The sequence below is a fragment of the Phasianus colchicus genome, chromosome Z (assembly GCF_987193195.1).
Source record: "Phasianus colchicus chromosome Z, bPhaCol1.hap1.1, whole genome shotgun sequence".
NCBI classification, from domain to species: Eukaryota; Metazoa; Chordata; class Aves; order Galliformes; family Phasianidae; genus Phasianus; species Phasianus colchicus.
The window spans coordinates 81,887,459-81,911,235 of NC_143476.1; the positions used below are offsets into that span (position 1 = coordinate 81,887,459).

The 23,777-nt window shown below is 39.1% G+C and overlaps 1 protein-coding gene across 2 annotated transcripts in view; it reads left to right on the plus strand.

Moving 5' to 3' along the window:
• The window catches only part of NPR3 (natriuretic peptide receptor 3), a 46,734-nt gene extending 33,445 nt beyond the window's left edge, over positions 1 to 13,289 (plus strand). Inside the window, exons 6-8 of one of the 2 annotated variants that reach the window (XM_031608416.2) lie at positions 1,203 to 1,338; positions 3,077 to 3,164; positions 5,705 to 13,289. In XM_031608416.2, the coding sequence (XP_031464276.1) occupies positions 1,203 to 1,338; positions 3,077 to 3,164; positions 5,705 to 5,816 (336 nt within the window). In that variant the 3' untranslated portion in view covers positions 5,817 to 13,289. The remainder of the gene's footprint in view (positions 1 to 1,202; positions 1,339 to 3,076; positions 3,165 to 5,704) is intronic. The other variant, XM_031608417.2, reaches the window with a different exon arrangement.
• Positions 13,290 to 23,777: the final 10,488 nt, after the last annotated feature.

Below are 23,777 nucleotides of genomic sequence, written 5' to 3' on the forward strand. Positions count from 1 at the left end.
AACTCCTTTATAACTAGGGCAAATGTTATCTGTCATTTAACTCCTCCTCTTCAAAAAAGAGTTTAAGTAAAACTCTGGAGCAGTGTATCAGTGTCTTTAATTCAAAAACTATAATTCTAAAACCTAGTTCTATCTTTATAGATATTCATAGATACTTATAGACAAATACTGTTGATGTGTTTCTGCTGTCACTGCTATTTCACTGTTATCATATTTGGACTTTTTCCTTTACAACTGTGAAAATAATTTTTGGAATTATTTTCAGATGAGTTACCTTCTACTAGCACAGTTTAATCCTGCAACTTTGCAGTAGATTCAAAGCATGCTACTTTGAATTAAAGCCTGAATTTACTCTTGGGGATGGGACTGAAATTGTGAATCATCTTGATGAACTGGTCTGAAATAATAGACCACGCTACCAGGATGATAAGCATAAAATGCCCTTCTTGAGTAAATACAGACGACAGCAGAAATAGAAGGTACAGAATGATTGGCTCTGCAGTAGTTCTGCAGGAGATCTAAAGATATAAGTGAAATTGATTGTGTATCTCCTAGACCTTACAAAATAGAGAAGTCTAACATAAAAATACTTTAAATGCTTTTTCCCGGTTTCATGACAGTCCTGAGCGTTCATTCTGCTGTGGAGGAATTGAAGAAAGCTCAAGGAGAGCTTTCAAAGAGGAATATTCAAAGAGTTTAAAAAACAAAACCAAACAAATAAAAAAGAACAACACCTTGTGTGAGCTGGGTTTATACAGAAAAAAAAAAAAAAAGACAGGGTAGAACAGGTAAGAGTCTGAGAATATGCAGAAGGATATTTCAGAAAAAGTCTGTGTTGACTGGCAATTGGATAAGTAGTGATGGCTAGTCGCAATAGAGGAGATTATGCTTATATGCTAGGGAAAGTCACTGACAGGAAAGATAACTAAGTTCCGGAATGATTGCCTGCGAAAAATGTCAAATCTCCAACTTCATTGGCATTTAAGAGCAGGTTGGATAAACATCTTTCAGGAATGCTCTTGTTCAGCTGATTCTGCCTTGGGGCAGAGCATGGACTGCATAACCTCCCAAAGACCCCTTCAGCCACGTCCTTTGTGATTCAGCATTCAGACACAGGAGTCCAAGCAATTGGTGCAGCATTCCTTTTTGTTTTACTTCTCTAACATGATAGGAAAATCTTTCATTCCTTTCTTTTTGCATAGGTGATCGGAGACTACTATGGAAAGCAGGGGCGTTTTGAAATTCGATCAAATGTGAAATATCCTTGGAATCATGGCAGGCTGAGAATAGATGAAAGCCGAGTTTCGGAGCACACAAACAATACACCGTGTAAATCATGTAAGTTTAGAGACTTAATGCTTCTGTGCAGCCGTCAGAGGGATGAATCCTTGTAGTGAAGCAGCATAACAGGCATTATTAAACTGCTTTGCACAGTTGTCTTAAGTCGGACATCGTGAGTGTGTCTCTGCTGATTCTTTGTGAAGCCAAGGTCTTGCAGCCTCAGGTAGTATGTGTTCTGAATCACTTTCCTGAATTTAAATGTGATAGTTATTGTAATGCTTGCATGAGGCAAAGCCCAAGACCCTGAGGCTTTGTGACCTTCCAGGGGATAAAAGGTAAAATCTGTTTTAGCTATGAGGAAGGATAGAACTGAGAGCCTGAATAGGGAATAATTATATCAACAGTTAGCAGGTGTGGAGCTCAGTTGCTCAGTTCTTCCAGTGCTTGCTTACCCAGCACAGCATGATTTTCAATGCTATCAGAAGGCATTGTGAGGGGACAGCTAGGCTGGGAAGAGATGAAGTAGATTGAACCGAAACTGTGAATTTGGAAGGCTGGGGTTTCCATGCACAGATAAGGTATTTTCAGATGACCTTAAGCACACATCCTGATGACAAACTCCTCAAATGCCGAGGGATAACATAAAAGGAAGAAGCAGTTTAATTTACTTAATATTTCTCTGACTCAGGGGGCTGGGGCACTTTTCCTTTGAAGATAGACTGAAGGAGCTGGGCTTGTTCTATCTGGAGAAGAGAAAGCTACAGGGACACCTCATTACAGACTTCTAGTATTTAAAGAGAAATTACAAACAAGAGGGAAATCAACTTTTTACACAGCTAGATAGGGCTAGGGCAAGGGGAAATAGCTTTAAAGTGGAAGAAGGTAGATTTAGACAAGATATTAGAAAGAAATTCTTTACTGTGAAGGTGGTGAGGCACTGGAACAGGTTGCCCAGTGAGGCTGTGGATGCCCCCTCCCTGGAATCACCAAAGGCCAGGCTGGACGGGGGCTGTGAACAACCTGATCTAGGGAAAGGTGTCCCTGTCTATAGCAGGGGGTTGGAACTCAGTGATCTTAAAGGTCCCTTCCAACCCAAACCATTCTATGTTTCTATGATTGAGCACTTGGCAACCTGATGATCTTTGAGGTCCCTTCCAATCCAACCCATTCTGTGGTTCTGTTTTCCAAAAATTCAGGTATGCGCGATAAAAGGGAGCAGGCTGTATCCACATAAAAATGATGTTCTTTGCAGAAGACTAGTCCCTATTTGGGCTTTCCTGTACCCACTGTGTCTATGGAACAAGAAGAAGCTTCTGTGGCTTTGACTTGAAAAGGCATAGATTCTTGATACTGTTGAGTAATCAGTCATTTTAATAAACTGGCTGATGACAGGTTATGATCCTAAACCAGATGAAATAGAATTGTTCCTCTTATAATGGCTCAAGGCATATCCAGAGCTGATTCCTATTGTGCACAATGCTGCAGTCTTGGTTTGTGTTATGATTCAGATCAAGCTCTCCAGACCAGTTTCTTAACAGCATGTGTATCTTTATTTTTGACTTTTTTTACTTCATTTGATACTGATTGGGTTACTTATTCAACTGCAAGGAAAGCAGGGACAAAAAATAAACAGTCAGGAACTAGAATGGAAGAGATTCCCATGGAGTCTTGAACTCTGAAGACTTTACTTATTATCTGGTATTGGTCATTCATTTCCTAGTCATGTGTATTTTCTAATGTGAATGCAAATAGTGCTCATTGTGAACTCTGATTGTTGATTTTTCCCTTTTTCAAGCAGGTGGTCTAGGAGAATCAGCAGTTACAGGAATAGTCGTGGGTGCCTTACTTGGAGCAGGATTGCTAATGGCTTTTTACTTTTTCAGGTTAGTCCAATTCACTGAATGTTCCTTCAGCTCTTTGCTCATCACCCACACCTTTTAGCTCCTAGAAGCATATCTCTGATGGGAGACACCATTATCATCTGTGGTAACATTCCCACCATAGACAGTAAATATGCTTTGCTTGTACTTTTGTGTGAATCAAAATAATTGACTCAGGACCTCATCCTGTAGCTGTTTACATCTGAGTAACTTTACTTGTGGAACCAGTTCCAGTGAATTCTGTTCATTCACATATAACCTAATAAATTACTTTGGCCTTGAAAGCCTTATTTGATTGGTATTGCTTGGCAGAACAATTGTGCAGTTTGTGATCAGATGTAAGAAATTTATGTCATTTGCCTGGTACCATGCTTTGTTTTTGAGCATTGAGTGGAATTGTAGTGGAAGCTAGAAAGAGATGTCTGATTTGGTTTAAAAGAGCATTTGGAGTTCAAAGCTGTGCATTTAACTTAATAAGCTGAGGTCAGTGGAGGGTGATTGGTGTTTTATTCCTGTTTAGTTAAAATAATTCTTACATTGCTGGCCAGTGAACATAAAGTCTTGAGTCTTGATTCTACATTGTCAGACCAAATTATTCTTATATCAGTTCAGCATCTTATATATAATATGATTTATCCTTTTATTATATGAAGAGCAAAAGCAAATAGGAGGATAGAATTAACCTCTACAAATAAGAATCAACTCTTTTTTATCAATGAAAATACATCTCTATTAAAAAAAAAAAACAAACATGTTAACAAAATGAACAGGCAAAACCTTAGTCAGTTTACTATCACATTAATGGAGTTTTAAAAGATCTTAAGAACCGGAACTATTAATCGAATACTTAACAATATTTGGTGCTTATATCATATGTTGTTTGGGTCTGAAACAAGACAACTGAAAAACTAAAAAAACTGAAAAACAAAAAGAAAAAGAAAAACCTAAAAAAACAAAAAAGGAAAAAGAAAATACAACTGTATCTTCATATTCTAGTTCATCAGAAACTCTTGCATCTTTTTATACATTCCCAATCTGAGCTGGTAATTTTGCTTTTTTGTTTGTTTGTTTGTTTTTTTAAGTGTTGCTGATACTGGGAGGAATTAGTAGTTGAGTACAAGAAATGGGGCAGAAACATACCTGAGCAGACACAAAAACATACGAAGATCACTGTAGGAACAGGTCTTAGACTCTGAGTCATCTGACACTAAAATCTGAGTTGGAAATCCATGTGAATAAAGATGGGTCGGCAGTATTTATGGTCAGAGAGGAGAAATGAGCACTTTTTTGGGTGCTTTTAGGCTGCATACATACCTTCCGATTACACTGTTTTTATCATCTGGATCTGTAATCCATACAGATGAGCACGGAAACTCGGTTTTGAGTGAGCATGCAATCTCCATTGAAAGATCTGGATTTGAAAGGATTTAAATTCAAGGAGCTGCATGTCTGAAACAATGGCATGTCTGTGTAGATGAGCTACTGCTGAGCATGCACTGTCTCACCTGTGGAAGACTAGCATAAATTAAGTAAAAAACATACATTTTTTCTAATTGCTTCTGAGCCTATGGATACAGACGTAGTTGTCTAGGGAACCTGTAGGTAAACAATTTCTGTTGAGTCATATTATCCAAATTAAAACCTTGGTGTTTTGAAAATCTTTCTTCCACCACCACATACCTAGCTTATACTAATGCTACACATGCAAGTGGAACAGAAGATGGAAGATGGCATGCAGAGAGTTTGTCATGCATCTACACAAAAAGTACTGTGTGCAGGTGGGGTGAACTAATGCCCTTCTGAAGCATTGGTCTTGAAATTCAGTGGAAGCATAAACATACGAAAAGTAAACATGGTAGTCTGATGGTTTTTGGGGAAGGTTTGGATACTAAAGGGGAAACTGAAAGGCAGTCAGAGGCAGAGTGGTGTATAAATTAGTGTAACAGGATCGTCAAAAGGCCCTGGAGGAAGACATGCAAGAAAAAGTATGTCTTCGGAATGAGCAGTTGTATTTACATCATATCTACATGCTACACCCCTTTTCTTGATTCATCTTCTGATATTATAAACATAGCAGCTTTCTCAGTGGGAGATGGGACAATTAGTTAGCTAGCATACAGTTTCAGTGAGAAATGCAACTGAATAAAGAGTCAAATCAATAGTTTGAACTCTGCAGAAAGTGCCCTCTGTACACAGGAAAGAAATTTGGCTTTGATCAATATAAAGCAGTGATGTGACACAGTGGCACAGTTCACATGACATTTCACAAAAACTTCCTAATCACTTAAATCAGAATTTTTCAAAGAAGCAAATGTCTGTCTGTGTCGTGGTGCTTTGAGACTGCTTTGTGACAGTCATTCTTGAGCCTGGGTAAAATATTTCAATGCAAACTACTTTAATCTTTGACCAGGGTTTCACATTCTGTCACATTTCATTTTTCAACTGGAACACAGCTGTCCCCTACAGGCATTCTTTATAAGGAAGGTCCTGTTATCCTATAGCTAGAGAAGGATTTCTCACTCTGTTCCTCTTCTTTCATGCAGAAAGAAGTACAGAATAACTATTGAGAGACGAACTCAACAGGAGGACTGTAACATGGGGAAACATCGGCAGTTACGCGAAGACTCCATTAGATCGCATTTTTCTGCTGCATAAAGAAGAAAAATAATCCCATTCTTCCTGGGGAAAAAAAAAAAAGAATTAGGAGAATGGGCACAACCAAAGATATCAGTGTAAGAAGAGGTTCTTGAGGAACTCAGTCTCTTAAGCAGTAATTTTGTCTTAATTTTTTTCAGAAGCTCAGGAATGATTTACTAATCACATTATGCCGCATGGCCTTTCATCTCATGAACAAAAATGATGCAGTTTGATGTTACAGGATGTACTTAATATGTAAAGACAATATTTCTTAAGACGTGTATTAAGAACAGCAGATATGTTTTATGGATGAGGATGCTGCATTCTGTTTCTCGTTTTTTAGCTGCTTCTGCCACCTTCCTTAGTTGCATCTCACTTAGGGTATCAAATACAGATTCACAGACACAAATGCTGGTTTGCTGTTAAAATGAAAAAGTTGGCTAATTTGGGGTATGATCCTGCGTCATTGATTTGTTGTGCCTGACTGCAGGGAATGCAGGATGGCACATATGGAGTTCAGTCCTGAGAGGGAGCTAGTACTTTGGATGTAATGAACTCTGTTGACAATCAGGGAGGTGGAAACACACATGAATCATTCTTCCCTTGTTTGTGTAGTATTAAGAAAAGTACTGATTCTCCCTCTTATGTACTGGGAATTTAGAAAAACTCCAGTGAAGGATATGGAGTTTCACTGGCATGAAATAGTGAAAGAGAAGAGGTCTCCAGAGCAGATGGGCTAATTCTGCAATCTTATTTGTGTTTTTATTGTGCTCTTTTCTCTCTACTGCCATGACCTTTCAGAGAGGCACAGTCCATGTGGGACCTGTTCCTGTTTCCCCAAAGAAGTCAGTGGCAAAATCCCATTAATTTCAGTGAGCACAGGATTGCATCCAAAATGTGTAAATACAAAGGAGTTTGTATAGCTGAGACAGTTCAAAAGAGGGTCTTTTTTTCTGTGTAAAAATGACATTAATGCTACCATTTTAGTTTTAGGATATTTTTTATCTTGTATTTTTCTATTGAAATATCTATTTTTGCTTTGGTAGGATTAAAACTTACGGGGGATAATGTTTTGAGGACATATTTTTTATGATAGGAGTAACATGCAGGGAAAGTCAGCAACAGTAAATGCATTTTAGAACCAATATTTAGGGGAGAAGAAGTGACTTTATGGATAACAACAAACTTTTTAACCCCTTTCTTCTCCAGGCACGTGTGTCCTGTGTACAGTTATTTAAACAATATAAATGCAGTTAACAGATTGCTTTTACAATGGTAACGCTGATCCTGAAGATAATGAACTGTGTATGTTAAATAGTTGCACATTGCTCAGTGAGACTAACTTCACCTTTGTACGATTAAACACACAAACAACTATCTTCAGGAATCGGGATGGTAAAACACTACTCTAGGACTGACTTTAATCTCACTGCCATTAGTATGCCTGGGAACTTTGCCATTGACTTTACCAAGAGCAAAACTGAATCTGTGATGAATTAGCTACTGACAGGTTATTTCATTAGACAGATGAGAGGTCTTTCTGGTCAAGAAACGGAAATGAACAGCATGTAATATAAACGATGAAGACGACCTGTAAAAATACTGTCTGTGAGAAAACCCAGCTATGACTATGATTGTAATGCATGAAATCTTCTGGCTTATCTTATTCTGATTTCATAAGCAGAACTTTTCTAGTCTCAGGAGTCACAGTCAGACTTTACTCAATAGTTATTCTGAAAACTGGCTCCAAAGCCTGTGTTCTACAAAACTTTTGTACTCTGAGAAAATTCAGAGAAACCATTTTGAGGTGGCTGGAAGTGAATGAAGGGCAAAAGCTGGCTTTGTTTTCTTTCTGCTCTCTTTTGTTGGTGGAGAAATACTCCATGGAATAATTCATTGGACTATTTTTGCTATTTCTTTCATTGCACTATCTCTTAGTATATGCAGTGGTCATCACCTGCTTGCTGATGGTTAGGAGAGCAGCAGGATCAATGATGGCTATAAACTGGGTAGACTTTAGGATTTTAGGCATCCTTGGGATTTTCTGTAATAGCCATTATTCACGTGGTAAATTGTATCATCCCATTTTCCAGTCAAGACCTGTATGACTTTTTCAAAGGAACGGTATCCAAAGTAGCACTGAGACTAATGGACAGTTTTCAGAAGTGTACTCTTTGTCTCATGGGCATCAGAGATGGGGGTAGGCTAGAACAGCATTCATACTGTCGTAGAGTTGGAGACTTCCTGATTAGTTTCTGGAAATTTTTAAAAATAATTGAGTTTATCTAGTCAATGGACATGGTTTTGTTTGTTTGTTTGTAGTTCTTGGTTGGTTGGTTGAGTTTAAAAAAAAAAAAGCTAATTTCAGAAATAACTTTGATCTACTTTTGTTTTGCAGTTAAGCCTTTCATTATTTTTACTTTCTTTTATCCTTTAGCCTACTTTGCAGTAGCAAAACTGCAGGAAAATTTTTAAGCATGTCGAGAAAAAGGATATGATTTGAAGGATAAAATTTTTAGAAATGTTAATGGATATGAGTTGTCCTGCCAGTCTGAAATGCTACTGACCTAGCCATTAGTTGGGGAGCAAAGCAGTGTTGGCCTGCCTCCAGGTCAGAGCAGATCAGAGCAATGAGATCTGTCTGGGACAACAAGTTTTTAGGACAACTTTTTTGTTTTGTGACGTCTTATTATAACTAAGCATTTTTTCAAAAGTAGAATGAAAGGTCACTTCTCAGTTAAAATGACAGTTACTCTTACCAGGTCCGTATAGGATTTTTAATCATGGCTTCAGGAAGTTTTTTCCTTAAATGTCTGTTGGTGGCACGCTGATGGTGGCCTTTACAACTTTACATCCCAAGGCCCCTCGCCTTCTAAAGGTGAACCTTTTCATGTATTAGAGTATTTTAGATTAATGGGTGAAATCTTTCTAAGTTGGTATACAGCTGTGAATTTTTCCCACAGAAGAGTGGAGATCGTGTAAGGTGTTTCACATAAGTACATTCCTCTACAGCATAAACAAACTTACCCTTCATAGCTGCCCTCCACAGGCCTCATGCTAATCTTCACAGGTCTTCCAAGAACCACAGATGAGAAACTGCCTTGAGTTTACATTATTCATCAGAGGTTCTTTACTATCTAATATGTTTTTCCTTTTTAATTCATATGCATTAACTCAATGCCATAACTCTTAGGCTTTAAATTCGGTAAGGAAATGTTTAATCAAGTTAATAATAATTGATTCTCCAAAGAGTTTTCAAAACCCACATTTTTTTGCTTCAATTAATTAATTACCTGTGTTACAAGTACACATTACTGAGCAGCACAAGGAGGGCCTTGATTCAGCCTACACTTCAGAACACATGAAACATGCTTGACTTCAGCTTTTAAGTGCTTTACTCACTTGGGACCAAAGGGTATCATAACTGGCCACAGCCAAATCCAAGTGAATCTTGCCCTGTGCTTGAACTGGAGCAAGGGTGGCCCCAGACTCCATATCTTTATTTTGAAATCTCATAGCTGTGCCTGTAACTGCTGAAATTGAACTGGTGGCTTTGTGTTTTGGTCAGTGGCAAATTCTGATAATTTAGTTTTTCATTAAATTCCCAAATATCAGTCAGCTTAATAGCTGATACAGCTCAAAATTCTTTTCCAGAGAACAAGATGGGCAAATCATTTTACTTTACTCCCTTACTTGAAGCATGTATACTTCCACTGCAAGTTGGCTGTTGCAGCATACTCTACAACAGATAAAGATGAAGCAAAACTTTCAATAGGATCTATGATTTAGTATGCTGAGACCCACAGCTTTAGTCAGATGCCTAATGCTTTAATGTGGACCTTAGGTACTTTGAGAAGTTCTGTTTATGGACAGTTTATGTGCCTGGGGCTGTCTGTGACTCTTCATAATCAGTTAATTACCAGTTCCGTCAGCAATGTGCTTCACTGAGAACATTCAATCAGTGCTAAAAACTGCAGTAGGAATGTTGTGTATTTTGCAGGATTGTGGCCAGAATTCAGCTTATTAAAGAGCTGCATTCATTCATTTTTAAAAATAAATTTTATTGATCTGTATTTTGTTTGTTTTTAAAGAAATGCTTAATTGCATTATTGAAAGTATTTCATAGGGTTTTAATGGAGAGTTATTAAGGTGTAGTTAATGTTTTGAAAGCAGCGGGGAGGATAGGAGCTAGACAAAATAAGAACATGCTCCATGACAGCATGTTCTAGTGGGAGGTTAAGCCCTCTTTCATTTTTTGGCTTGGAGATCCAATCACTTTCCCCTTAAGCAAAACAAAGAAAACCTCTCATTGATTCAAGGGAAGCAAACTTAGGCTGTCACTGGAGTATCTTCAGTCTTTAAGCTCAGCGTCTTGAAGCAGTTCAGAGTTAATTTCTCAGCTTTGCAGTAGAACAGGCTGCATCAGCCTTAGCTGACCTTGGCTCTAGAGTGATTTTCACCTCATGAATGCCATAATGCTCCTGGAAAGCTAAGAATAGACATCAAAGACAGGAAGCTAATAGTCCTGGTCGTAAATTTCTTTGGCAATTCAGTCCACCTTTTCCGGAGCTCAAGACAGTTCCACATCCTTCACCACCCTCCTCTGTGCTTCAGAGAAGCCATGTAGCCGTTCTGCTTCTTTAAATAAAGCAGTTGAGGTTTTTTGCTCATTTTCTCCCAGAGTGGAATGAACACTGTCGAATTCCCTATTTTTTTAATGCTCTTTTCTCCAGCTTCAGAAGTTCTCTGAAAAGAGACAGCTACTTTCCATCACGTAGTCAGATCTGCTCCCAGTTCCCTGGGAGGTGGCTTTTCTGTAATTTTGGCTCATGCTTCTTGTTGTCTTGCTGTTCAGCAGCCTGCACACCTTGCATTGGCCATGCCAGCCAGTTGCTTATCAAGAGATTTGGAGCCAGATTTGCCTGATGTTGCCTGTCAAGTAAACAGAGCTGAAAAATTGGATTAGCTAAAAACTTTATGGAGTTTAAGTGGAATTTTGAGGCTGGCATCCTTTTAAGAACATCCAAGGCTGGCACTGCAAATTGAAGTCTGATTCCTAGGCACCCCTGTGCTGCAGGGCTGAGCTCACAGGAAGCGCAATGCGCCAGACACGAGCAGATGATGTCAGGTGTTGTGAGCAACAGTTTTTACCCTAGTATTTTTTGTAAAAAATGACACCAAATGTATTAACCTGCCTGTGGGGCAAATGGAAGTAGATACATTTCCAGTGGTACATTGCTTTTTCTGGGGTCAGGAACACATCCTAGTAACGTCTTTGCAGCAGTGAAGGATGAAGGGACACGTCCTATGGCACATCTTTTTCAGGAGGCAGCATTGGCCCTTTTTAGAAACAAAGGAAAACAAAAGTTACTTTTTGGAATATATTTTGAAAACATGCTGGAAAAAGCTTTGCCTTCAGATGTGCTGTGTGTACTCTCCCTGCCCTTCTTTCTTGCTGTTGAAAGCACAAAAAGATTTGTGTGTGTGTGAAACCTTTCAGGTGGAAGGATGGAAGTGTGTGCACTGTGGCCATCTCTGGTTGGAGGCAGAAATGAATTCCATGGGCTTCAGACCTATATTTTTTCCATTCTCATATACCTTTTAACGTTCTGACTCTGAGACGGATGAAAAATGATTGATGAAATTAAGACAAGTAGCTGTGAGAGATCTCAATCCTGGCTGTCTACAGGGGTCAGCAGGCTGTGCAGCAGGCTTTGTTCGTGTCTTTTCTCTTCTGGAGGGTGACAGGAAGCCTAAGAACTTCAGCTTACCCCAGTAAAGCCTTAAGTCTGACATGAGTGCATCTCTCCCTTTATCTCACTTATAAAAGAAAGGATAAAGGTTAATATTGGAGTTTTTGAAAGGTCAGGGCTGGTTTTGATTGAGACAATAATGCTGCCATGGCTTTGAGGCTCTTTTGGGCTCATGTTTAGTTATGTCCAGTGTATTATTACATAGACTGTTTTATTATGCTATTACTTCTTCCAGAATTTACCTTTCAGAATGCCTCTTAACAGACATACATCAAATTTATAGCATACAGAACTAGCTTTCAGAAGGACAGGCTTAGAGTTCATTCAAGATCTCTCACTAACCACTAACTTAATATTCTGCATCAAAGGCAAAATATTCTCAATAATATGACACTGTTAAAATGTGTATGTTAAGCTATAGTACTTCATTAAATCTTATGTGGACTCGTTAGGTGTTACATTTTGGAAAGGTTAAAATCCACTCAGTGTGAACCGTTGCTTGGTGTTACTGTCATGTGAATGTTTCTAGAGGACACTTAAGCACACAGAGAAATGTACCAAAAAGAGTATTTTAAAATGATCTTGTTTTAATGGTTTATTTTGTAATCTCAACTGGTATGCACAAGGAACATACAATTATCTCCCCTCAAACTATGATCAGGTGTTTTGCTATTGATATGTGAAACCTTCAACAAACATAAACAGTACAGCTGTGCTGATTCATGGTTATTGATGATCTGGACTTCTCTTCCTCTGCAAAATTCATATGCAGCGTGACAGAGAAAGAAGCCATGATAAAAAGTCAGTATCGTGGTTCCTAATTCATGGCCAGTTATCCTGGTGCCACATGAAGAGATAAACGTGTCCTCTTTTATTGGGTATATTCCTCATGTAGTTTTGTGGCAGATGATGCAATGAATTCTGTAGTATAGGATGCAAAAGTTGAAAATGTCTGTTGTGGATATAGGGAAGATACTCAGGAATTGATTATTCTCCCCTGATGATACTATTGACTGTACTGAGAATGGGATCAAGCCCTGGCTGCCTTTATTGTTCAGTAATTAATTTTTAGGGGCTCAGCAGGAAGCATATTTGCATTTTAAATCCTACATAGCTCCGTTACTTAACATTTAAATGTGATTTAAGGGATACATAGGACCTGGCCAAGTTGTATCATGCCCACAGGCAGATACATGAAAGTAAAAATATCTTCCTTGCTGTGCAGGTCTGAAAGTGCTGAAAAGACACAGATAGAAAGGCAGGATGAAAGCAGTGGGTAGAATTGCTGTGTTTCTTGTGCATACGGTGTAATTATCACAGAACAAAGAGGACTCAAGATAGACACTGTGGACGTTAACTTTGTCCCCTATTTTGGGTGATACTGTTCATTAATTATGTAAAAATACTGGACAACAGAGAAACCTATTGTCAGTCTAGTAGAAAAAAAAAATGGAAAGCTGCACAGTATATTGTACTGATGTAAGTAGAACTATCTGCATATAATGTGATTTTATTTATTGTTGTTTTTGTGTAGAGAAGAGTGAGTATTCATGACTGTGGATATAACCTTTTGTTTATTTGTGTAATGTATTTTATTTCTTTTACAACTCGGTCATTTAAAATATCTACATTCATTGGTGTTCTTTGACTTTCTATTATGTGCATTTTCTTTTACACACTTTAAAAATGCAAGAATATCACATACCTAAGTTGTAACAAAATGTTTCCATTAAAGAAATAGGAATATGATATCATCTGTTTCCCTGGTGTCTTTTGTCACGTGCTCACTACATTTTTTGGTCTGTTTCACTGGAACCTTATTGAGTGAGCAGTTATTTCTGTATCACGTAGAAAAAGCAAAACTTACACATTTTACCAACCTACAAGCTCATTTCTTTGCAGCAATCTTATCAAATTGGGGCTGTTAGTTCCTTACTGTGCTTTTAGATACATTCTTTAAATTACCCTCTTTTGTCTAGCCGCCTGCTTTTTGTAAGCATGTCTGTTGTAGCAGTGTTGCCAGAGCTAAGATTCATGTTTGAGACTGTGCCAGTCCTTCATAATCTAAACTAGCTGGGAAATGAGTATGAGGAAGAAATATCTGATCACACTCATATCAAAACTGCAAGTACCAACAACTCCCTGGGGAGCTGATAAAGAGGAGGAAATATCCTCTGAGTTAACTGTGGGCTTAAAATCTTTCTGCAGTCCAGGAAAGCAGCGAAAGTGAAAACACAGTCTTGGAGAGACCCATTCAATCAGTAAAGAATTTAACTACTTTCATAGCTCATAGGCCGTAAGGATTGAATCTTCCCACCAATATCTTTTTGGATACTGGTGGTAAGTACATTTGCTTGCCATTTGTGTGGCAGATGGCAGCAGAGGTGCAGTCTGTCAGAATAGCATCTGACAGGGAAGTGCAACTGAAGTAAAGGTGTGCCACTGAATTCCTCCATGAGGAAGAATTTATCCCCATTAGCATTCACTGACTCTTGCAGAATGCAAAGGGAGACTAAAGGTGGATGTGAGCACAGCGAGGCTGTGAGTTGTACATTTCAGCACTGACTACAGTGACAGTATGTCACCCCTGCTTGTGCAGATTTTTTATGTGTGGCATGCAGGTGTTTGTTCTTGGCTGGTGAAATTGTATGACTAATGATAGTGATTGTGTTGAGGAACAATGTTTTGTAGCTGAGACTTTGCTCTATCAAAATGTTACTGTGCTCTTTGTTGTAGTTTCCATGGAAATAAACACGAGGTATTACTTCTGGAGCAGCCTACACAGAATCCCACGGCCATAGAATGGCTTGGTTGTTTTTAAACTCCTTTTTAAGTACTGAAAGGCCACGATGCATCTCACCAGAGTCTTCTCCAAGCTGAATAAGCCCAGCACCCTCAGCCTTTCTCTGTAGGAGAGGTGCTCCAGCTCTCTGCACACCCTTGTGGCCCTCCTCTGGACCCACTCCAACAGCTCCACATCCTTCCTGTGATGGAGGCCCCAGGCCTGGGTGCAGTACTGCAGTGCAGCTTCATGAGGGCTGAGAAAAGGGGAACAATTACCTTCTTCTCACTGCTGGCCACCCCTCTTCTGATGCAGCCCAGTTGGTCTTCTGGGCTGTAAGCATACATTATTGTCTCTCAAACTTTCCATTCACCAGAATTCCTAAAACCTTCTCAGCAGGACTGCTCTCAATGGGTTCGTCATGACTCACCTCTAATGTCTATTAGAAATTTAAGATTCTAGTCAGGACACATTGAAGATTATTCTTCTAGTTACAAAGATTATTTTACTGATGTTTACTTCTAAGTTGTCTAGAACAGAGATCAATAATGTTATGTGCTTCGCTGCTGTTATATTCTAGGGATATGTCATCAGGGAACACAGCAGGATAAATTTTCAACATCTTGCCTTCACTGGTGGCAACATAAAGAAATCTCATCAGCTTCTATAACATAAAGTTTTGACTCAGTCTTGAGAATATGTCATAAGTTTACTGACTGAATTTATGTTCAGTAAGTTCTCAGGCTATTACTGGTGTGTTGTTACCTCCACAATAGTCAGACTTTCTTTTACTGTCACTGAGATTTTTTTTTCTTTCTTTCTTCCTTCCTTTTTTTATAGCTTCAAAATGAGTGCTTGATATGTGTGATTAATTGTGCATATGTATAAATAAATCAATATTTATGAAACAGATCATGTAATGTGCTAATTATCTTTTTGTCAGTGTTAACAAACCTGACAGGTAGAAGTTTAATTCGGTGAGATTACTTGTGGCAACTGATCTTCAGTGGTAGCAACTTTTGGAACTTTTGGATAGCATTCTCGATATCTTGTAACCTGGTTGGATGCATTGCTGAGGCTTTCTTGGGAGACTGTTTCTTGAAGAATATTTATCACATTTCTGAAAAAGTGTGATGGCAGTTGACCCTAACCTTGGTCTTGAAATTCAGCCAATGTTTTCTTGACTTGAAAGAGCACTACAGATAAAAAGTAGTTGTACAACTGTCAGAACCTCCTTTGTTGCCTCTTAGGAATAACCTTAGGAATAATTTACAGTCTATGATGCCAGGAAGGTCTCCCTGTGTACATATGCTACCATTCATAAATTTTTCTGAGTCATCTTAGCACTGGTTTGATGTCTTTAATCATCTGCCTCAGGAAATGAATATTCTCATTTACCACATTCTAAGTAATTACCTGTCCACTACAATGATTTGTTCTAGCTATACACTGGTTTATTATCACAGGCTGTTGCTTCTTGACAGTGTCATTCAACATACACAATAAACTCTTGCTTTCAAATTTTAGGTACATATATATATAGTTTAGGTACTAGCTGATGTTGAAAATTGTCACTGAACTTACATTTGCTCAGGACATAAAGGGACAAAGGAAGACCAGATCCTTGGAAGCCTTGTTCATCTTACACCCATATCTGCAGTACTGAAGCAGTTTCCCCATTCTGATCTAGTTTAAGTTCTTGCTGTGTCAACAACCTCTGAATGACAACTACTGCTGTGCTGCCTCACAGATAGCTTTTTTTCCTGCCTCCCTTTTGGGGTCTAGCAGGCTAACAGCATGCTTACTTAAACCACAGAAAACATACAGCAGAAGCTGTCCCTGTGCCTTCTCCCTACCTCTTGCCTAGTGTTAGAATAGTAGAGGCATGTGTGGGAAAAGCCAAGGTCCTGGATTTGGATCAGGGGTATAATTGATTTTTTTCTAAGAGAGCAATGATATTAATGAACCAATGAACTTGCTGAACTTTGTTGTTGTATGAAAACTGAAAATACCTCAGTAAAGGCATTGAAAATAATATTCACTATAATATAAATGTCTCCCTAGACAACCAGGCTGCAGCAAGGACTTCTCAATTATCTCTCTTGCAACAGCAGAACAATTATTTTATTGTCATTTATCCTTAAAAGGGATAGATCAAGAAGACATAACATCTACTATGGCTTAGAGGTCATTCTGTCAGGAATGTGGATTACTGGATTTAAACACCTCTTCAAACCAAACAGAAGAAAGATCTAATCAGAGTTGTGTCACAGGCATTGTAAGTATTACTAACAGTGTGACTTACGTGTTCTGGTAAGTTTAGATGCTTGAAATAAAGGCTGCACTAACGACACTGAAATCTGAGTTAGGAGAAAACTGCTCTCATACTGAAGTGTTTCAGATAGTCCTGACAGTGCTGTCTCTGAACTTGCATGCTTAAGGTGCACCTGCTGAAGAGTGTTATCAGTAATGACTGAACTACTGCTTGGGCAGCCTTCAAGCGTGGATTATGCTGAGATGCCACTACTGTGCCTATCTCCACATGAAAACAACAGTTCTAAAGGAAGAATGATTCACAGCCCCTGAGTGATTAAATTTTTTCATACAAAATCCTTTCGTAACAAAAGAAAGGATCCCACTTGCTCCCATTTGATTACTGAGAGTTAAATAAGATATCAGATTACAAATAAGCAGGAAGAGGTGGAAGTCATAGTACAATTAGAAAACTATGACCTAATTACTATCACAGAAACATGGGACAATTGCACAAATGAAATACTATGATCAAAGGCTAGAAGCCTTTTAGAAGAGACAGGCAGAGCAGGAGGGATGGAGGAATTGCCCTCCATGTTAAGAAGTGGATAGACTGTGAGGAGCTGCCTCTAAAACAGACAGCCATTATCAGGTTGAGAACTTGTGGATTATAATTAGGGACCAGATTAATAAAGGGAATCTGTTTGTTGGGGCTTACTACAGCTAACTGATCAATGAGAGCCTGTTGTTGAAGCCTCCTTGCTTCAAATACAAGAAGTGTTGGACTCACAGTCTCTCATCTTGATGGGGGATTTCGACCACCTGAATATCTGCTGGGAAAGAAACAAGTGCTGCAAGCAATCCAGGAGACTCTTGGAGTTCATTAAGGATAACTTCCTTGTCCAAGTATTGGGCAGACCAACCAGAGGTAAAGTGTTAGTGGACCATTAAAAATGCTGAGAAGATCATTAAAGGGTTAAGATTGGAAGCAGCTTGGGCTGTAGGAACAATGCCCTGACTGAGATTGTGATCTTGAGGAATATTAGCCTGCAAAGTCAGGACCATGAACTTTATAAGCGCCTACTTCACACTGTTTAAGGGATTGTTAAAGAAGATCCCCTGGGAAACCGTCCCTAGGGACATGGGAATGGAAAAAACATGGCAGTTCTTTAATGTCCCTTGCAACCCAATGCATTCTTAGATTCTATGATTCCATATTATTACCTGGAATAACAGCTGTATATTGGTTATGCATCACAAGAACAGGTTCAATGAAAAGTTATTAATAAACAAACCCAACCTGTTCAGAGAGAACAAAAAGCATAGCAAGAGCTTGATAAGTAGAGGAAATTAAGTTGGAAGGAATTATATTTACAGGTATTAATGAGGAAAAGGTATATAACAGAGAGGAATCAGAGATTCAGGACTTTATTGTCTGTTCTCAGAAGAGATTAACCAGAGCAGAGCACTGGCCAAAATCCAACCTTCTATACTCATAGGATAGAGAGAAATGAGGTTTTCTACAGGGCCATGGGCGGTATTAGAGAAGAAATAATGGACCTTGTCAGGAAGGCACCAAAAGGTTTAAAGAATGTGGACTAGACTCTGCCCTTCTGCATGCCTTCTTGAACAGAAATAAACCTCAGAACCACCTGGGATTCACCCAGCACTTATTATAAATAGGAATAACAGAGTAAAGACTTCAAACAAAGGAAAATGCAGGCTATGTATCAGGAAAAATTGCATAATAGTGTGATCTATTAGCCCTCAGGCACCCCTCCCAAAGGGAGTGGAGCTGGAATTTCTGTTGCTCAAAGCATCGAAACCCAAAGTCCCTGGGAGTGTGCTGCAGGAACAATCCCGCACTGAGTGGAGGCAGGATGAGGTGATTTAGCTGGTGGTCATTTCCACCTCCAAATCCCTTTCATGTACATGACAGGATGCTTTTAGTGACAAGCTACAGTTCAACGCCAGAGCTGAAAGAAGCCTGTGCACCACTCCAGAGAGTGATTCAGAAGAAGTAGACAGGAAAGGAGGTATAGAAAGAGGGGTGGGGTGGGGGGTGGGGGTTAATTTAACTGAGACAAGCCAAAGTCTATAAAAATTTTTCCAGTTCAGTTTGGGATGGGAACTGAGGTTGAAACAAAGAAGGAGTGCTTAAGTGATCCCATCAGCTCTTGAATATTTATAGAATGCATGTCCCATGGCAGCAGCAAGTATGTTAAAGCCTCATTAACACTGCATTCCTTAGTCCAAGGACTGACAAATTAAGACAGATATTAAGGGCTACTGCCTCCAACACTGACACCTCTGCTCTGTAAGCTCTCACCTGGATCTGACCAGTCTGAAATTCTTCCTCTGCCTGAGCTGCAGCTGAAACAAATGTTTCCATCAGTGCTAACACCAAACAATTTCCTCCTCCCTACAGCTCCCTGTTCTCTGCCAAGGAAATAAAAATGATGGAGAAATAACTTCTCCTAATCATGAACGTCTGTCTAAGAAACATGTTTTATTTCACCTCTTTACATTGTCAGTCCATTCTGTAGCCCCTCCTTTCATCACTTGTTTTCCCTTTATCATTTCTTTCCTTTATTTCCTCCTTTTTCCTCCTCTACTCCTGTACTCCATGCCTAACCTCCTTTTCATCCCACTGCTTCCAATTTCCTAAGTGTGCTATCTCTTTCTTTAAAGATATTATTAAAATTGTTGTTGTCTTGTTTTAAACAGTTCACCAAGTTTGTCCATGCCTGGAGAAGAGTCTTCAGCTGTGTGTGCAACCTGAGGCTGTGAATCTCTGGACCAGGAGCCTTTCTTTGGGTCCACCAGGCAGTGGAGTTGTACATTTTGCTCCTTTGGTCACTGTTACCTCTTTCTCTCATTTTACCTGTGTACTGCTGCAAGGACTACTGTTGGGGAGAAAGTACCTTCCTTTAATACTGTATGGCTCTGATTTTATTTCTAGCTCACTGTAGAAATGTAAATAATCACAACCAACTGTGTTCCTTCAGAGGACATTGCTTATGCCTCCCGTCCATAAGTGAAAGGTACACAACCTTTTTCATAAATGGCAGCACAGCTTTCCTTGGGACAGTTTGAAGATATTTTTATATTTTTTAACCAGTTCATCTCTTATTTCTCAGAAAATAACCTACCAGACTGGAAGAATGATTGAAATCAAATTGCAATATTGCAGCCTTCAAATATATTTGGACCACCCGTTGAAAACGGAGTTTATTGTCTGCCAAACAGATAATACTGGAGGCAGTGTTGTGCTGGGATATGAGGCACCTAACTTGGCAGACTAATGTTAATAGAATAGTACTCCTGTAGGAGGAGGAGGCAAAGGCACACTTGTTTGCATTCCACCATTCCAGCACAGTTCCTCTTATTCCCTTAGGTCTGCAAAATTTGAAGCTGGTTGTATAATCTTTAATAAGAGTTACAGCCCTGTGTTCAGACAACCAAGAGATCTACATCACGGGAGAAAATCTTAGAACTGATGGTAACTACATCTTACCATTAAGATTTCACCAAGGTACAAAGCCCAACACAAATGTCAGGCAACACACACCCCATCACACAGCACCAACAATGAGTAGTGCTGAAGAGTGTTTTAATATTTGGAAGGCAAACCAGTTTTCCTAGCTGGGAAGGTTCTTTGACTGAGAATTGATGTGTTCCATGACAGAGCAGGCATCTGATACTGCTCTTGCATTTTTGTTGTTGATTTGGGAACAGTCTATGGTTGTATGACTTTCCCAGTGGCAAATTTTTGCTCTGAGAAAATCAGATCTAATTTACATTTGGTTAAGCAGTCCCACATATAAAGAATACATACAAAATCACTAGTCGTTTGGCAAATATAATTATTAAAATATCAGTCTTCAAGTCCTCTTCAGCAGTCCTTAAAATCTGCTTATTGTATCTTCTTTTTGATAACCAATTTCTTCTTACTAGTAAATATACAAATGCATGCATGTGAAATACACTGAAAACAGAAAAACAATTGTACAGAAAATTTGAAGACTGGAAAAAAAAAATCGGAGAAATGATTGCTAAACAAATTAAGTACTCATATAGAAAGACGTGCTGTTTTCATTAAAAAGTCAAGAATCATCCTAAATTCCTTTTTGCTATTGTGAATGAACACAATCACCTCCTTGAACTGCAGACGCCCCACTAAGCCTTTGGATATAACAAACCAGAAGCCATCATTTAACTTGTACTCCTATTCAAAATGCAATCTGAAGCTGGACTTTCAATCAAAACCTCACCTCTCAGGTCTGCTGCTACCGTAGGTTTCAGTGCACGTTTGCATCATGCTTACACTGCTCCAGAACTCTGTGTTTCATGTGTTGCTTAGGCTCCCTTGTGGATGCAGAGCTAACTGGCTCCCCAAGCTCCCCAAGAACGTTGGTGTCCTAGATGTGAGGCAGGAAAGTGGACTGTTTTGCAAACTAGTCATCTATTTTGCTAATAGAGCATATCATTTACAACTGCACTTCAGAAGAAGGGTGGCCAGCAGGGACATGGAGGTGATTGTCCCCCTCTACACTGCTCTTGTGAGGCCCCATCTGCAGTACTGTGTCCAGGTCCGGAGCCCCCAGTACAAGAAAGACAGGGAGCTGTTGGAGAGGGTCCAGAGGAGGGCCACAAAGATGATCAGGGGACTGGAGCACCTCCCCTGCAAAGACAGGCTGAGGGAGCTGGGCTTGTTCAGCCTGGAGAAAAGAAGGCTGCGGGGTGACCTCATTGCAGCTGTTCAGTACCTAAAGGAGACTACAGACAGGAGGGGAGTCAACTCTTTGAAAGGGTAGATAACTGCAGGACAAGGGGAAATGGTTTGAAGTTGAGGGAGGGGAGACTTAGGTTGGATGTCAGAGGGAAGTTCTTTACAGAGAGAGTGGTGAGGTGCTGGAACAGGCTGCCCAGAGAGGTTGTGGATGCCCCATCCCTGGAGGTGTTCAAGGCCAGGTTGGATGTGGCCCTGGGCAGCCTGGTCTAGTATTAAATGGGGAGGTTGGTGGCCCTGCATGTGGCAGGGGGTTGGAGAGTCGTGATCCTTGAGGTCCCTTCCAACTCTGGCCATTCTGTGATTCTGTGTACTTAACGTTTCAGAATGAAGGAGGTAATGTTATACTAGGTAGTAGTGCATTGCCAGCAACATAATGATCCTAATAATCCCAACCAATCTGTATCAATGCGTTTTTATGTGCAACACATTGTCTTCTATTAGATAATGTTGTATGTATATCAGATATACTACAATCATGCACTATCTATACATTGCAAACAGATCTAACTTGTGTATCTATGTGTTGTTGTCAAAGGATTAGGGCTAAATGCTTTCTAATGTCATAAGATACATGCCTCTTCTGTAGACTTAGAGATTTCCCTCCATTGTCTCAAGAGAAAAAACATGGCTAAGAAATAGAAGTTTTTAATGGAAATTATGGCTCTTTTTTCTTCACTCTTCCTTGGTCATGCCTATTTTCACAACTTTTCTCATGTACTGTCGCATTCAGAAATGGAAATATGGCTCTTAAAATAAAGGACGAGTTTCAGAATTATTCAAGATCTGCCTATATGAATGTAGTAGACTCAGTTCCACTGTTCCATCAGTGAAACTGGTCCAGTTGTACATTTGTACATAATACTATTGAAGCAAAATACATCTAAAAGTGAAAGACATCTTTTCAATATCTATTCCAAGTTATGAAACTTCCTGATGTTTTCTATTTGTTGCAATTCTTGCTCTCTCTTCGTTGGTACATATGAAAACCTTTGTATGTTTATCAGTGAAAAATGTTTATCAGTGTTACTTTTCCTTGGAAAATTATTGGCTAAGTTTTGTTTGAAACAAACAAATAAACAAACCTATTTTCTAATGAAAGCTATTATTTCAATTTGAGGTAGTCCCTACAGTTTTAGCTGGAGCTGTTCCAGTGTAATGATGCCACCTTACATGACTTTCTCCTCAGAATTAGCCTCACAGACCAGGCTTCTGTAGCTTGTACGGAATGCACATTGTCCTTTACAGTGGAGAAAGCAGAGTATTGTGAAAGAGGAAAGTCTGGTGAACCCTGCTCATAATACTTTTTCCTTCAAAACTCTTGTTACAGCTTCTTGAACTAAAAAATACTCTTTTCTGTCAATCTTTAGATAATAGGTGTTTTCCATGAGGAAAATAGCTCTCTATTTTGAACAGATCTATTTTCAAGCATACAATACAAAGGAATTACTCAAAGGCAAGATAACCGTGTTAAGTAATATTCATCATTTTTATAGAAAAACACAGACAGTTTCAGCTAGAGTTTTGTAGGAGGGTAGAACTTACAGGTACTGCTTCTGAAATTAAGGGCCTCATCATGCCCTCTCATGTTTGCCTGGTTTACTAAAGGAATGGGATCACTGTACTTCAGTAGTTGGTCCATCACATTTTGAATCAGCTGTCTAAATTCAAGTACATTTGACAGAGAGGGTCTGAAAGATACTTTGTATTAAGAATTTTTATACAAATGGACAACTAAATACAGGGAGAATATGAGAGCAAGGTGACAGAAGGAACCAAAGCTGGCTTCTTTGGATCTACCATCTCCATTAGGCTGTTGTTAGCCAATATAAACACATACACCAAGTGGGTGATCAAACATGCCATTCTGTGCCCATTTCATAATAACAATTTTGAATGGTAGTGTAACTTGGAGTCATTATTTTTCATGTGGCATTGAAATAAACAGAGGAAAAGGACAAGGAAAGGGAAGGATAAATATTTTTGCAAAACATATCTAAGATACTAATGAACATTAAATCATTTCTACAGGAGTTTGGATATCAAAGGAAACAAGGAAGAAACCCTCCTAAATTTGTTAAATAGAGAACAATTACACTTATTTTCATGTTTTTTTCCCTTCTATTATATGGAATTTTCATTCTTAACTTCATAATTACTAAATTAAATGAAATTCTGTGCTAAGTCCGATTTAACACATAAGACATACAGACAGAGAGGTCTGGTTTTCAGTATCAGAGGCATCTTTGTTGTGGAAAGTTGTCAGCTCACAAGTGTTGTCTATACCACACAGATCTGTGTACTTTGGTGGCTTTATAGCTCAGAATCCATCTCCCCAGAGACTTTCTGCAACTTGTAAACCCATAAGGAATTTTTCAAGCCAGTTCTATATCCTAATT